The sequence below is a fragment of the Chlorocebus sabaeus genome, chromosome 14 (assembly GCF_047675955.1).
Source record: "Chlorocebus sabaeus isolate Y175 chromosome 14, mChlSab1.0.hap1, whole genome shotgun sequence".
Classification (NCBI taxonomy): Eukaryota; Metazoa; Chordata; class Mammalia; order Primates; family Cercopithecidae; genus Chlorocebus; species Chlorocebus sabaeus.
Window position 1 is genome coordinate 85165405 of NC_132917.1, and position 16974 is coordinate 85182378.

A 16974-nucleotide genomic window follows, 5' to 3' on the forward strand; every position below is an offset into this window, starting at 1 on the left:
TTATCACAGTATGAGTTTTGCACTTCCATTGAATTTATTTCTAAGAATAGATGGTCCCCAGTTTATGATGGTTCAGCTTATGATTTTTTTATCTTATAGTGGTGCAAAAGCAATATATGTTCAGTAGAAACAGAACTTTTAAGTACATACAACCATGCTGTTTTCATTTTCAGTGCAGTCTTCAATAAATTCATAAAATAGGCTTCGTTTTAGGTGATTTTGCCCAACTGTAGGCTTACATGAGTGTTCTGAGCACATTTAATGTAGACTAGGCTAAGCTATGATGTTTGGTAGGTTAGGTGTATTAAATGCATTTTCAACTTAAAATAGGTTCATCAAGTTTTAGGATATAACCCCATTGTAAGTCAAGGAGCATCTGTATTCTTTTACTGTCTTAAATGGAGTTTTTATCTTATGTATTTATTTTGAAGTGGGTTCTCTTTGAGTCACCCAGGCTGGAGTGCAGTGGTGCCATCATGGCTCATTGCAGCCTCAATCTCTCAGGCTCAAGTGATCTTCCCATCTCAGCCTTCCGAGTAGCTGGGACCACATGCACATGCCACCACAACAGACTGAATTTTTAATTTTTTGTAGAGGTAAAGCCTTGTTACGTTGCAAAGGCTTGTCCTCCTGGGCTCAAGTGGTTCCTGCCTCCACCTCCAAAAGCACTGGGATTACAGGCATGAGCCACCATGCTTGGCTGTTTTTTTTAAATTTTATTTTTGAATTGGTCATTGCAACCATATAGGCAAACAATTGATTTTTTTTCATATAGATCTCGTATCCCACAGTGCTGCTGAACTTCTTTATTCGTTCCAAGAGGGTTTTGTTTGTTTGTTCGTTTGTTTATTTTCTTTGAGACGGAGTCTCCCTCTGTTGCCCAGGCTGGAGTGCAGTGGTGCAATCTTGGCTCACTGCAACTTCTGCCTCCTGGATTCAAGCGATTCTCCTGCCTCAGCCTCCTAAGTAGCTGAGATCACAGGCATGCACCACGATGTCTGGCTAATTTTTGTATTTTTATTTTATTTTATTTTGAGACAGAGTTTCACTCTCGTCTCCCAGGCTGGAGTGCAGTGGCGCGATCTCGGCCTACTGCAACCTCCGCCTCCTGGGTTCAAGTGATTCTCCTGCCTCAGCCTCCTGAGTAGCTGAGACTTCAGGTGTGCACCACCACACCCAGCTAATTTTTGTATTTTTAGTAGAGACGGGGTTTCACCATGTTGGCCAGGCTGGTCATGAGCTCCCGACCTCAGGTGATCCGCCGCCTTAGTCTCCCAAAGTGCTGGGATTACAGACGTGAGCCCCTACACCCAGCCTAATTTTTGTATTTTTAATAGAGATGGAGTTTTCCTAGTTGGCCAGGCTGGTCTCAAATTCGTGACCTGAAGTGATTCACCTGCTTTGCCTCCCAAAGTGCTACGATTATAGGCGTGAGCCACAGCACCCGGCGCCAAGAGTTTTTTTTTTAGTGGATTCCTTAGGACTTTCTGTACACAAGGTCAAGGTCATGTCATCTGCAAATAAAAATCATTTTACTTCTTCCTATCTGGATACCTTTCATTTACTCTGGATAGATCCTCCAGTAAAATACTAAATAGAAGTGGCAAGAGTGGACACACTTGTCTTGTTCTGATCTTAGGGGAAAGCATCCAGTCTTTCACCAGTAAATGATGTTTGCTGAGTTTTTGGTAGATGCCCTTTATGAGATGAGGAAGTTCTATTCTTCTTAATATATTTATCCCCACTTACTCCAAATCCACCTGACAAGTCTTGTACACCTAATAAATGGTCAATATATACATAATACATAAAACTTTTATGATCATTTAAATCTTCCTAAAAATGAATATGAACAAATCTATCATGTAATGAACACTTTCTTCCATTTTCTTTTCTTACAAAAGCTCTCTTAAATTTGGTGTTTGTTTTATGCTAAATAATTAAATAATTCCTTGTGGTAGCATAACATACTGAATATACTTGCATCTTATTTTATGTTTCTGTCTCTCTGTTTTCTCTTAGTATAAGAAAATCCTTGAAATTAGATAATTTCTAAAGGAAAGGGGTCTGTTTAGCTCACAATTCTGGAGGCTAACGGGGCCAAGACGGTTCATCTGCATCTGGTGGACTTCGGGTGAGGGCTCAACTGTGTCATAACATGGCAGAGAAGCAGAAGGGGAAGTGGGCATGTGTAAAGAGACCAAACAGTTATAAGTGACAGACAGCCTCACTTTAAAATAACTCACTCTCAAGGGAACTAATTCAGTCCTGAGAGAGCGAGAATTCACTCCTGAGAAAGGCATTAATACCTCTTAACAACCTTGTCATCTACTGAAGACACCACCTTCCAACACCACCACATTGGAGACGAAGCCACAGCATGAGCTTTGGTGCGGACAAACCATATTCAAACCATAGCAATTACCTAATGGAAAAAATAGACTTATTCCTTGAGATAAACTTATGAGGTGAACAAATTATTCCCACAGACTACTGGTTAGTTTTCCAGTAAACCAGTTGGGCGAAATATTTTGTGACAGGCCAGGTGTGGTGGCTCATGCCTGTAGTCCCAGCACTTTGGGAGGCGGAGGTGGGAGGCCTGGGAGTTCAAAACCAGCCTAGGCAACATGGTGGGACCCCATCTCTACCAAAAAAAAAATTTTTTTTTAATTAACCGGGTGTGATGGCACACACCTGTAGTTCAGTTATGTCGGAGGCTGAGGCAGGAGGATCGTTTGAGCCCAGATACTGAGTGTGCAGTGAGCAGTGATCATGCTACTGTGCTCCAGCCTGGGCGACAGAGTAAGACCTTGTCTCAAAAAAAACCTTTTTAATGTTGTTGGTAGTATCTTAAGTTAGCATTGTCCTCCATGCTCTGAGAGCAGCGTGTTCTATAGACAGCTAACTACATCTGGCAGTTCTCGTATTGATCATGGTTGTCTGTCTTTCCCTCTGAGCACATTTGTCCTTGTTTCTTGGTAGACCCTCCTGATTTTTTCTGTTGATATCAGTGTTGCCACAGTGTATACAGATAAGGAAAAAATAAATTACAATAAAATTAGAGCCAGATGTAAAATGACCTATGTTTCAAATAAGTGAAGGAGGATGGAGTTGTTTGCTTGTTCTCTCTTAAGGCTATATATATAGTAGCTATCTGGGGAAGGAATTTTGGAGGAATAACATGGAGTCCTCATGGGAATAAGGATATTACAAATGTAAATGGGTACCTAAGCATTCCTTGACCACATGAGGTTGTCGAATATTTTAGGCACACTTTCTTTTGGAGTGCAATGGCACGATCTTGGCTCACTGCAACCTCCGCCTTCCAAGTTCAAGCAATTCTCCTGGCTCAGCCTCCAGACCAGCTGAGATTACAGGCATCTGCCACCATGCCTGGCTAATTTTTGTATTTTTAGTAGACACGAGGTTTTACCATGTTGGCCAGGCTGGTCTCGAACTTCTGACCTCAAGTGATACACTTGCCTTGTCCTTCCAACGTGCTGGGATTACAGGCGTGAACCACTGCTCCTGGCCCACACTTTCTTTATTATATTTTTATGTGTTTAAAGACTAATATTCCTCAATGCAATTCTACTTTATTTTTCAGATTTATACTATGGTGGGGAAGCTTTCTCTGTAGAGCAGCCACAGTCTTTTACTTGTCCCTATTGTGGAAAAATGGGCTATACGGAGACATCTCTTCAAGAACATGTTACTTCTGAACATGCAGAAACATCAACAGAAGTGGTAAGTGAAGCAGCAGCCTTATGACTAAAATGATGTTGTAAAGTACATTATTTCTAACATTAATAAAGCTAGGTCACTGTCATCTACTTCCTGCTCAGTGTAATGATACCATTTGCATAGTTATTAAAATCATCTTTTAACAGCAAATTTTATACATCATGGGAGGCTGCTTTTTTGCAAAATAGTACCTCTTACTGTCCACACTGAGTTTCTTAACCTGTAGCTAAAACCACAGCATGGAGTCTTGACCAAATTCAGGAGCCCTTTATTCAATGCATTGTGAAAGGTTAAAAGGACGGCAACCTGCAGTGCATCTCTTGTTATAGTATCCTTGCTATCTGCTTAACTTTTCTTCTACAAGGAACTTCACAAGGAAATTTAAAAACCTTTGGTAGTATCATAATAATCCATTGTCACATCTCATTGTAGCATATCGCTGATCTTACCTGGTTTTCATCAGATCACATCTCTTGCTTCCTAGGTCAAGCTCTGGGGTCCCTAGAAGTTCTTCCTATCCTGATCTTTCCAGTGGCTAAAGGCCATGGACCCAGAATAATACACAAAGAAAGTCTTACCTTGAAAGCTTGTTGGATTTTTTACTTGACATCTGAGTCAGCATGCATCCACCTTCAAGAAATGATAAAGTACACCTAAGAGTCTCTCCCCCACCTCTTTACCATTGATAATAATAGGTAAAGTGAAGGCTTTATATGGAACTATAGATACTGAATTGGGAGAATTTTGGCACAAGTAATTGCATATTGCATCAACTAATAAACCCCTAAATGTACTCAAAACAAATTAATTGAAACCCAGAGAAATAAAGTAGCATGCTCAAGGACATTCAGCTTAGTAAGGGGCAGGGGTAGGGGCAGGTGTTTGGACTCAGCTAGTGTCCCTCTGGGTTCCAGAGTCTCTACTTAACTCTGCTACAGCTATGCATATAATATAGGGTTACTTTTATTCCCATTGACACTGCTAGTTTGATGCTTGAAGTTGTTATAACATGTATCAAGCAGTAGGTAAATTTATTTTGTATAGACATCAAGCCAAATGTTACTGTCTTAACAGCTCAGAAATGCTCTGATCTTGCACCTAGGAGACCCTCAGACTACTGTTGTCACATTTTATTACTATTCTTAGTTTGTTCTTTTTATTCTGTAAAGTGACTTTGCTTCCTTTTGGTACAGTCCCACATACCAGTATGAAGAATCCTGACTCAGTTGCATCTCCATGCTGGTGGTTGTGGAAAACTTGGAATCATTTTTCTTTGATTTAATTTCTGTTAAGTTTGGGTCCTTTACCTAAATACAATAAGATAAACATGGAGTTCTTATTGTAAATTAGGCATCCTTAAAATCATTATCAGACTGTGCACAGTGACTCATGCCTGTAATCCCAACACTGGGAGGCTGAGGCGGGAGCATCGCTTGAGCCCAGAAGTTTGAGATTGGCCTGAGCAACAAAGTGGGGCCTTGTCTCCACAAAATTTAAAAATTAGCTGGACGTGGTGGTACATGCCTGTGGTCCCATCTACTTGGGAGGCTGAGGTGGGAGAATTGCTTGAGCTCAGGAGGTTGAGGCTGCAGTGAGCCATGATTGTGCCACTGCGTTGCACTGCAGCCTGGGTAACAGAACAAGACCCTGTCTCCAAAAAAAAATTATGTATTATTATATATATTATATATAATATATAAATAGCATTATATTATCATTAATAAATATATATATAATGATATATAACAAGTAATAATATATATTATTATTATCAGCCAGTAGTCCCTAGTATAGTATTCTCATCTCCCCAAAAGGGCAAGACAACCCAGTTTTCCATAACCTTGCCTCTGGTTGGTTTGCTCCCCAACCCCCAACCCCCGGGAAGGAAATACTCAAAATTTGTTGTTTACACTCTGGCATACCTGATACATAGTTTGAAAATTAAATACTCACCACCTGCAAATGGTTTCATGGTCTGTTTCTTGTGAGTTGTGTTTATGCCTTCATTAAGTTTCCAGGCTTTTGGTGCATAGCCCAAGGTAGTTGTCACTCTATTTTCATATTGGCTTTTGTGGAATATTTTAAGGATTTATCTCTCCTCATTAGCCCTTAATCTTCGCATGAATACTATATCTACCTCTGTTCCCACCCATACACCCAGACATTTCAAAGTGAAAAATGGCAGGCAGATAAGAATCTTTAATATAAAAGTACAAGATTTCTTCAGGTCATGTGGGTCAAGTCCTAGAGGCAGGGCTGGCATTCAGCAGGTGCAGTCAAGTGTAGCATGCTGACTAGTGTCCATTCCGAAGGATTGGTGCCTATGCCATACCAGTTGTTAAGTGTTTTGAATGCCTCTCTGTATATATGTGAAACATACTATCAACTCCAGTGTGCTACAGTTACATGTAATTGTCCAGGTGATAATACTGTGTGTCCTCTCTCACCCCTCAATGTTTTGCATTTTTGAATTAGGGAATTCAAGAGTGATTTACATCATTTTGGTTTGGGGGATTATATCTACACAACAACTTGCTATATCTCCTTTTCTGTTCCTCTTAACATGTTCCTTTCTGAATGCTCTGTTTGCTGTCTTGCTTTGTCCTATGTTACCTGCATGTGTCCTCTAGACCAGGGTTCCCCAACCCCTGGGCCACAGATGGGACCAGACTAGTACCCGTCTATGACCTGTTTGGAACCCAGCCACAGAGCAGAACATGAGCAGTGGGCCAGCAGGCATTACCGCCTGAACTCCACTTCCTGTCAGATCAGCTACATCATTAGATTCTCACAGGAGTGCAAGCCCTTTTGTGAACTGCTTTCTGATTTCTTTGGAATTATTTTTCAGTATAGCTAAATTATATTAATACTATTTCAAGTTTTGTGGATTCCCAAGATGTCGTCATACACATAAATTTTTGTACAAGAACCATGTTTAAATGTAAAACATAATTGCTTTTTAGGACTTCCTAAATTACATGTAGATGCTGCTGTTTAGAAGCCAGTGACAAATCTAACTTCAGCATTATGGGAGAATGGAATTGAGAGGGAAAATAATTTAATATGAAGTAATTCACAATTGTAAGTTAATTTCACTTATAATTGAACACTTATTAACTGTTCACTGCAGCAGCAGAAAATTAGATTGTAATCTAGTTGAACAGTGCGCTCACTCAACTCTTGAAAGGACCTTTATTTATATTGGCAAAATGGATGACCAAGGTGCAGGTAGCTAGCTACAAGCTAGACGGTTCTACAAGGCCCAAAAGGAGTTTCTTGACCATGTAGCATAGATCATCCACTAGTCCTTTATGTATATTCTCAAAGCAAAACTTCAGTTTCTGTCTTGTATTCATTATATCTGCAGATTTTGTAGGATAAACTAATACTTTTAATTGGGAAGGAGATCCAAAAGCCTGAAGTTGTCATTGGCCGTGGCAGTTAGTTAGCTCAATAGAATGTCTTTCATCTAATTTTTTTTTTTTTTTTTTTTTTTCGTATAAGCACTAAAGTTTAACACGTGTCAACAGGTTTTGTGTGTTGGCTTTAAATTCGGATGACTCTTTTTGGGTCATTACTCTTCTGTGGAAAAAGTGTTTTAAACCCCATTCCCCCCATTGTATTGCAGGTGATCAGAAAATCCCTTGGCATAATAAGCCTGGGTGTTCCTGTAGCTGAGTTCTAAGAGCCGCTCAAAAGCAGAGACATGAATTGTACCCCAGTTTGAAGAAATAATGAAAAATATACACCAATTTTTTAAAAAATTTTTTTGGTAGAGACTGCGACTCACTGGGTGGCCCAGGCTGGTCTCAAACTCTTGTCTGCAAGTGATCCCCCTGCCTCATTCTCCCAAAGTGTTAGGGTTACAAGTATAAGCCACTGTGCCCTGCCCCAATTTTGGCCCCAGTTTTTAAAAAGAAATGAAATTCATATGAACTTTAATATTGGCAGGAACTATGCTCATTTCTTGATAATGTTTTAACTTAAAGTGTTAAGTTAGTTCTGATTTGGTACTCAGTAAATGCTTAATGGATTAGTCCATGGTAACAAAATTATACAATATAACAGTCAGAACTTTAACTTTGCCAGTTTACCTGGATTTCATAGCATAGATCCTTGAACTAGAAATAGGAAGGTGGTTATAAAGAATAGTTTTTAAAGCTGTGCATAGTACCCAGAGAGAGAATGCTGTCTGATGTGGTTGTATTAGTTCAAGAGAGAGGCGAGAGGAAATCCAAACTTGCCTTAGAATGGTTGATAACTGTATGGGGAAGAATGTGTGGAGCTGTTGTTTAAAAAAAAAATCGCGCATGCTGACTTCAGGTGCTTTCATAGAGGAAAAGTTCTGTGCATTTAGCAGTGACTCGGTGTTTATATGTAGAGTAATGACTTCAGAAGGTATGTTTTAAAGACATTGGCAACTGTGCTATATATTGTGCCTAACTGGTTGCTGGCTGGCAGTCATGCCCTGGAACCACATGGAAAAATGGAGACTCTGTATGTTCTTGGAATGGGACCTTATCTCAATTGGTAAAGGCTTCCAAAGGGGCTACAGATAAAAAGTAAGATTGATAGTGACCCTCAGTGGCATGGTGAAGGAGAAGAGGAAACTCAAGCAATAGCAGAGACGACACTGAGAATGGCAAGAACATTTGTGAATCCAAATTTTTTTGTTATGTTAGGTAACAATAACATTTGGTGTTTTCGTATAACAGAGTAAATACAGTTTTTGAATATCATTGTATATTTAAACTGTATTTGCCAAACTTACGTAGTTTGTTAATAATCAACCAGGACCTTTGTCAAAATAGATTGTTAAATCCCTCTATTTCCAGGACTAGGAAATTGTATTTTTAACAATTGCTCCAGATGATTTATTTTTTTTTTATTTTTATTTTTATTTTTTGAGGCGGAGTCTCGCTCTGTCACCCAGGCTGGAATCCAGTGGCTCCATCTTGACTCACTGCAACCTCCACCTCCCTGGTTCAAACAATTCCCCTGCCTCAGCCTCCTGAGTAGCTAGGATTACAGGCGCACGCCACCATGCCCAGCTAATTTTTTGTATTTTTAGTAGAGACGGGATTTCATCATGTTGGCCAGACTGGTCTCAAACTCCTAACCTCAGGCAATCCACCTGCCTCGGCCTCCCAAAGTGCTGGGATTATAGGCGTCAGCCACTGCGCCTGGCCCTGACGATTTATATTCTTTTTTTTTTTTTGAGACACGCCCAGACTGGAGTGCAGTGGCGCAATCTCGGCTCACTGAAAGCTCCGCCTCCCGGGTTCATGCCATTCTCCTGCCTTAGGCTCCCGAGAAGCTGGGACTACAGGCGCCCGCCACCACGCCCGGCTAATTTTTTGTATTTTTAGTAGAGACGGAGTTTCACTGTGTTAGCCAGGATGGTCTCAGTCTCCTGACCTCGTGATCCGCATGCCTCGGCCTCCCAAAGTGCTGGGATTACAGGCGTGAGCCACCGTGCCCGGCGATGATTTATATTCTTAGCCAAATTAAAGAAATACTGACTTAAGCCAGTTAAGTAAATCTTAATTGATAAGTTGTTATAATTTTAAGCTTGTGTGTTACATGGAATTCTCCTGTACTATAATAGATGATACTATATCATGTGGCAGTGGAAGTATGATAATGACAAGCTGTCATAATTTTAGGGTCAGTACCCTAAAATTACCCTTGTGTTGAGTTTTCCTGTGCTGTAAGAGATATTAGGCACCATGATGTGGAAATAAAGACACACTCAAAACTAAGAAGTGTTTGTGGCCGTGAGTGGCACAGTGGCTTGCTTCCTCCCATTCCCCACCACCTCTTTTCCATTTCTCCTGCCCCGCTTTGCTCTCCTTTTTCTTTCTTCCTCTTGTTCCCTTCATTTCCTTTCAGAAAACACAGTCTTAAGAACAAGCGTTCTTGTCTTAAAGCGTAAGTTAGCTTGCTAAATATAAAATGTAAAACCTAAAAGATGACCAGGCCTCTGTGGTCACATCAGCATCTGAGCTTAGTTTTCCTTTCCAAGTCCTCATCTGAGTTAACTTTATGTGACCCAAGTGTGGCAACATCTTCCACTTGGTTCTAAATCTAGCCTCTTGATTTTCTTTTTTCCTTTTTTTTTTTTTTTTTTTTTTTTTTTTTGAGATGGAGTCTCTGTCGCTCAGGCTGGAGTGCAGTGGTGCGATCTTGGCTCACTGCAACCTCCACCTCCTGGGTTCAAGTGATTCTCCTGCCACAGCCTCCTGAGTAGCTGGGATTACAGGCATGTGCCACCACGCCCAGCTCATTTTTGTATTTTTTAGTAGAGATGGAGTTTCACCATATTGGTCAGGCTGGTCTTGAACTCCTGACCTCGTGATCCACCCGCCTCAGCCTCCCAGAGTGCTGGGATTACAGGCATGAGCCACCAGGCCTTGCCTAGCCTCTTGATTTTCTATGCTAGCTGTCAACCTGGGTGATCCTCCCGCCATAGTAATTTCTTATCCTCAGTAATTCTTTATCCCTAGACGTTATGGAATTTTGGTTGGTTGATTGGTTGGTTTTATATTATTTCTCTATGAATGAAGCAGTTCTGAATACCTTCATCCTGCCATCTTAACATAGTTACTCCAGTGAAATAAAAAAGATTTTGAGTATAGAACCAAAGTCAATACACAATAAGGAAGGATCTTGGCTTTATTTTATATCCTCCTCTCAAAGGTACTTTTCTACTTGTTAAATTATCTATCTTATTAGGACATTCTTAGTACATTTGGTATCTCTGCTTCCCATTCTATTTTCCTTCTAGGAATTTATATCCTTGTGGAGACTTTTCTCATCTGCCAACATTTTTATGTCCCCTCAAGTACTGAAGCCTCTGCAGCAATCTCTGGATAGCTCAAGTTGTTTATAGATTTTACCGGAAGGCCAATATAAAGGAAGGTATCTTAGAAGAAAGATGCCTTTTCCTTTTGGTGGTTATTTTCTCTTTAAATAAAAATCTTATACAGCCTTATAATATTGTAATAAGACTATAACCCAGCACTTGTTAACTTTTTCAAAATGATGAGTCTCTAAGGTAGCTTGTTTTATTTTTAAATCACTGGAACATTTTTTCTGTTTCTCCAAACATTGCTGGTCTTTTTTTTTTTTTTTTTTTTTTTTTTTTAAAGCAAGTCTGTCTGGAGTTTAAAACCAAAGACAAATCATACTGTGCTGCATCTCTCAAAGAGTTTACAGTTTAGCTAGGTAAGACCAGAAGCACATGAAAAGTAAAATAGGTACATCAGACATAACCAGGTAATGTCAGAGTACAGGAATGGTACAGATAGTAGAAGTTAAATTCCTAGTAAAGAGAGAGTGGATAATCTGTAAACTTGTGACACATACAGCTACTTTACTGACAGAGGAAAGAATCTGACCAGCTTCCTGGCATCTTTTAAGGAAGGCATAGACAGGTCTATCTACTTCTTTTTCTCATTTGCCTCATCACATTCCATTGTGACCTCTCTAGTTCTTTTGCACACTGTCATGCTTAAATGTTATTTCTCATGAACATAGTTAGGTTTCCCTGAGGATATTTCTCAGAGTCCTGAGTCACATAATCAGGACAGCTGATTAGGCATAAGAGAGACTGATACCAAATCCGAGTTGAACTCTCAGGGGACTTCTGCTGTCTAGTTGTTAGATGATGGAAAGTTATGTTTGTTTGGGCTCCAGGAATCAGAGCAGTTTGTTTTCCCTCCATACCCCAGGATTGTCCTTCCAAGTCTCACCTTTCCCATCTCCCCTCATCTCTAGCACTACCACCTACTCCCAGTGTGCTGTCAGCAGATAATAAGGCTGACCAATTGCCTAGATTTTGCCTAGGTGAAAGAATTTTGGCTCAAGTACTAGCAAGATGAATCACGTATCCTGTCTTTAACCTTCTTATTTATTTATAAAGACACAAGTCTACCACTTGAACTGTGCACTTCCTGGGGCTCCCTTTGGTCATGCCCCTTGCTTCAGACCTTTCTTCTTGGCCCTGTTCTTTAAGATTGAAATTGTTCATACTTCAAGGCTTGGCTACCATTGTTAGAACATTATCTGCCCATTTGAATTTCGGAAGAGTAAGGGCCTTTCCTCTTTAAAAAGTTCCTCATTCTTTCTATCCTTCCCCTCTCCTTCCCTGTTTCACCAATTCTGTTAACTGTAGACACTGCCTTCCCAACTTGTCACCCACTCCTCAAACCGTGACTGTGTACACATCATTTTATTCCTACTTCCTCCTGTCTCTTGCCAAAAGGCCCATGGAAAGTTGAGCTTCTACTCCTTGAGCCTGACCTGGTTACAAGCTTATGGCCTACCACCCATTTCTGTGGGAAATAAGGTTAAAAAATTGACTTCCATACAATATGCCCCTTGGAAGTCACATTCATAAATTTATAGACCACATTTGCATATTATTAGTAATCATAATCTGTCTTACATTCAACATATCTGTTGAATGTTTGCACAGTTGCATTTAATCAGACCTCTGCTGTCTTATTTGGGAATTGTCTCTCAAGTATAGCTTACTTTGGAGAAGTGTGCCATAGGCTTGTATCTGTCTTTACCATTCACGACTGGACTTAAACATAAATGTGCACTAAATAGCTTATTTTTGAAGTTTTTTTAATGGAAACTATTTTGCTAGGCCATACGAATGAATCAGGCAGGCTGTTAGAAGGCCCTGCCAGAGATCAAGTTTAGTGTGTCTGAAACTGTTGTGTTTGACCCTGAGGGACCTTGTATGAACAGTTCTTGCTTAGGCTTCTACTGGTTTTCACTAATTCAGGATCTGCTGAGTTTTTTATGGTTAAAACTTGATAATAGTAAAACAACAGAATACTCGTCCGGAAAGATGTCTTATTGACATTCATTTATTAAGCTGCTTTCTTTACTTCCATTTCAGATTTGTCCAATATGTGCAGCGTTACCTGGAGGCGATCCTAATCATGTCACGGATGACTTTGCAGCTCATCTTACACTTGAACACAGAGCCCCTAGAGATTTAATATCCTTTTAAGAGATGACAAGGAAAAGAGTTGTTTGTAATGTTTGTCATTTTGATTTTTTGTTTTGGAGACAGGATCTCGCTGTGTCAACCTGGCTGGTCTCAAACTCCTGAGCTCAAGTGATCGTCCTGCTTCAGCCTCTTGAGTAGCTGGGACTATAGGCACACAAGTGCCACTGCATCCAGCTTGTCATTTTGATTATTTTTAAGGATAATATCCCCCAAAAGAGGAAAAGTAATCTCCAAATTATTTTTACTTATTTGAACTTTTCCTAAAAGTGACTCAGTGTTGAGATGCAATTGATTTCTCTTTTTATATACTATCACTGTTGCATGAACCATTTTCACTAAGTGAAAGTTGACTTGTCCTTCATCTTTAGTTCACTATAATTAGATTTTTTTAAGGCAGTTTGACCAGATTATGCCTTCCAGGATGGCATTTTCATACAAAAGCGGAAAATGTTAATCCAAATTAATTTAATTAGTTAAATATGAAGAGGCATTATTTGCTTTCCCTCTCTGTTCCTCTGCTGCCTTACCCTGTTGTGGCTGTGGTGTGGTGAGATGGTGGGAGCAGGTGTGCATCTTAGGGTTCCTTTCCTTTTTGGGGTCTCCTTCTCCAAAGAGAGCCATTTCCTGCCCAGTTCCTGAGTAGGATAGCGTGAGGTCAGCTCTAGCTTTACATTTCCTTTCCTGCTTTTCTTTTTTTTTTTTTTTTTTTTTTTGAGTCTGAGTCTCACTCTGTCGGCCAGGCTGGAGTGCAATGGCACGATCTTCAGCTCATTGCAACCTCCACCTCCTGGGTTCAAGCAATTCTCCTGCCTCGGCCTCCCAAGTAGCTGAGATTACAGGTGCCCGCCACCATGCCCAGCTAATTTTTGTATTTTTAGTAGAGATGGGGTTTCACCATATTGGCCAGGCCGGTCTCTTGGCCAATCTGGTCTCGAACTCCTGACTGCCCGCCTTGGCTTCCCAAAGTTCTGGGATTACAGGCATGAGCCACTGCGCCTGGCCAGGTTTTGTATTTTTTTTTAGTAGATACGGGGTTTCACCATATTGGCCAGGCTGGTCTTGAACTCCTGACCTCAGTGATCCGCCAGCCTCGGCCTCCCAAAGTATTGGGATTATAGGTGTGAGCCGCCACGCCCAGCCTCCTGATTTTATTTCTTCATTCCCTTCCTTATCTCTCAACAGTTGCTGGCAGTGTTCCCTGAGATTACTGGCCTACCAGAGCGATTAATTTTATGGTCTTTGCTTCTGGTTTCAGGTTATGAATTGTTCGTCTAAAACTGTCACCAGCTGGGTACAGTGGCTCATGCCTATACTCCCAGCACTTTGAAAGGCCGAGGTGGGAGGATCACTTGAGCCTAGAAGTTCGAAACCAGCCTGGACAACATAGGAAGACCCCGTCTCTACCAAAATAATGAGCTGACCATGGTGGCACACACCTGTGGTCCCAGCTACTCAAGAGGCTGAAGTAGAAGGATGGCTTGAGCCCATGAGCTCAAGGCTGCAGTAAGCTATGGTTGTACCACTGCACTTCAGCCTGGCAACAAAGTGAGACCCTGTCTCAAAATACATATATATATAAAATCATAATATATAAATTATCAAATATATAAATATGATCATATCACTTTCTCTAAAACCCAAACCATCCTTATTAATATGATGGAACACTGCATGTACAGTGACACCTGAAGGCCTCCTGGAGCTACCCATCTGGTCCTTAAATAACTCCAGAACCATCAGCTGAAAAACTGAGAAGCCAGCAAAAAAATGAATCTGCATTATAAAGCTGGTCTGTTTGGTGCTTTAAAGGAAAAACCTCTTCTATATGATCTGGCCTCCCCCACCTCTTATTTGCCTTTGTGGAAACGTAGGGTTGTCTTCATGAGTTTTGACAGCTATTTGCGACTCAGGACCTTTTTCAGTTTGACTCAAACTCAGCTATGTAAGATGGTTGAGGCTGCTGGGAATTTGACTTCAGGATAAATGTCATGTTAATCTGTCTGTGTGTCTTACACAAGAAATGCAAATCTGTTTTCTGCTTAGCAGCAGCATTGGAAAGAAGCTTGAAGACAGATTAAAACTAATAATCCAAAAGGAATCTTTGATCTGCTGAATATAAATTCAATATTGTTCCTTTTTCATTATAGGTAGTATTTGAGATTTCATGAGCTATATAGAGAAGCTTTCTTACCTCACACAGCCAATACACACACACACACTCACATGTTGCCTTATATTTGAGTGTTTTTTTAGGGTTAATAGCCCTCCCTCATAGATAGAGTTGGGACATTTGCACTTTTAAGTTAAATGTGCTGTTTTTAAATGCTTACAATTCAGGAAGTCTTTATATCTGTCTAGCAAGGGCTCAAGTGATTTTTTTTTTCTTTCTGTGAAATATTTTCATTTTTTTCTTAACTTTTGGGTTATGATGAATCGAGTGGTGTTCGACATGTACGTAGAATGTTTCACCCTGGCCGGGGATTAGGAGGTCCTCGTGCTCGTAGATCAAACATGCACTTTACTAGCAGTTCTACTGGTGGACTTTCTTCTTCTCAAAGTTCATATTCTCCAAGCAATAGGGAAGCCATGGATCCTATAGCTGGTAAGTTAGTTTCACATTAATAAGGGAAATGGCAGGGGAAGGAGGAGCTCCTTTTAAAACTTTTTGTGCCGGGCGCGGTGGCTCAAGCCTGTAATCCCAGCACTTTGGGAGGCCGAGACGGGCGGATCACGAGGTCAGGAGATTGAGACCATCCTGGCGAACACGGTGAAACCCCGTCTCTACTAAAAATACAAAAAATTAGCCGGGCGAGGTGGCGGGTGCCTGTAGTCCCAGCTACTCGGGAGGCTGAGGCAGGAGAATGGCGTAAACCCGGGAGGCGGAGCTTGCAGTGAGCTGAGATCCAGCCACTGCACTCCAGCCTGGGAGACAGCGAGACTCCGTCTCAAAAAAAAAAATAAAATAAAAAATAAAACTTTTTGTGATGCCAGGTGTGGTGGCTCACACTCTGGGAGGCTGGAGCGGGTGGATCACTTGAGGCCAGGAATTCAAGACCAACCTGGCCAACATGGCGAAACTCCATCTCTACTAAAAATACAAAAATCAGCCAGATGTGGTGGTGGGTGCCTGTAATCGCAGCTACTCAGGAGGCTGAGGCATGAGAATCACTCAAGCCTGGGAGGTGGAGGTTCCAGGGAGCCAAGCTCGTACCACTGCACTCCAGCCTAGGTGATAGAGTGAGACCCTGTCTCAAAAAAAAAAAAAAAAAAAAAAAAAATTGTGAGATTTGTGTAGCCTCACCTCTCTGATCATAAGCCATGTTCCTTCACAAAATTGCCAAATACTTTAAAAGTGTAAAATGTGTTCAAAGCAGATACTTAACATAAAGTAATTCATACTCTTCTGGTATCGCTTAAGTCCAGTAGTCCCCCTCTCATATGTGGTTTTGCTTTCCTGGGTTTCAGTTACCCACAACCAACTATAGTCAAAAAATAGGTGAGTACAGGACAGTAAGATACTTTGAGAGGGAGAGAGACCACATCACATAACTTTCGTGGTGTATTTTTAGATTTACTCTATTTTGTTGTGAATCTCGTACTGTGCCTAATTTATAAATTAAACTTTAGCACAACAGATAAGTATATATAGGAAAAAACATATAGGGTTCTGTGTTATCGAGATGCCCATTTCAGCCATTCACTGGGGGTCTTGGAACATGTCTCCTGCAGGTAAAGGGAGTGGGAGACTCCTGTTCTTAGAGACATAAGATGATAAAAAATGGTTTTATGTTGTATTTGTGGCCTCTATTGAAGCCCAAGGAAATCATAAAAGATTTCAGTTTGAATACCTCCAAAATTTCATGGTTAAACCTCCATAAGTACACATAACAAATGTCCAAAGCACATTTGAAATTAAGGTTTTATAAGACATAGCTAACATTTTTAAGAACATGTTATCTGTAAAATTCTATCACAGATTTATGCCTATCTCAGGTGTTGTGCAGGGCGCCTCATGGCTTCCAGGTACACATTCCACCACATGGACACATTTCAGAACTGTTATCTATAGCTAATTGACAAGACTAAAAAATTAAGCTCTTCTCATGGAAGAAAGGAAAGTAAGAGTTAATGTCCTGATCTTGATTTGAGAACTATATTGTTGTAGAACATACTGAAAGGTACATGTTTAATAGCTTGGGGAA

General features: G+C 40.6%; 1 protein-coding gene across 2 annotated transcripts in view; it reads left to right on the forward strand.

Annotated features, from left to right (window-relative positions):
* KCMF1 (potassium channel modulatory factor 1) overlaps nt 1–16974 on the forward strand; it is an 82916-nt gene that overhangs the window by 58149 nt on the left and 7793 nt on the right. For both annotated transcript variants that reach the window (XM_038007173.2, XM_038007172.2), the window contains exons 3-5: nt 3608–3747; nt 12659–12760; nt 15200–15374. In XM_038007173.2, the coding sequence (XP_037863101.1) occupies nt 3608–3747; nt 12659–12760; nt 15200–15374 (417 nt within the window). The remainder of the gene's footprint in view (nt 1–3607; nt 3748–12658; nt 12761–15199; nt 15375–16974) is intronic.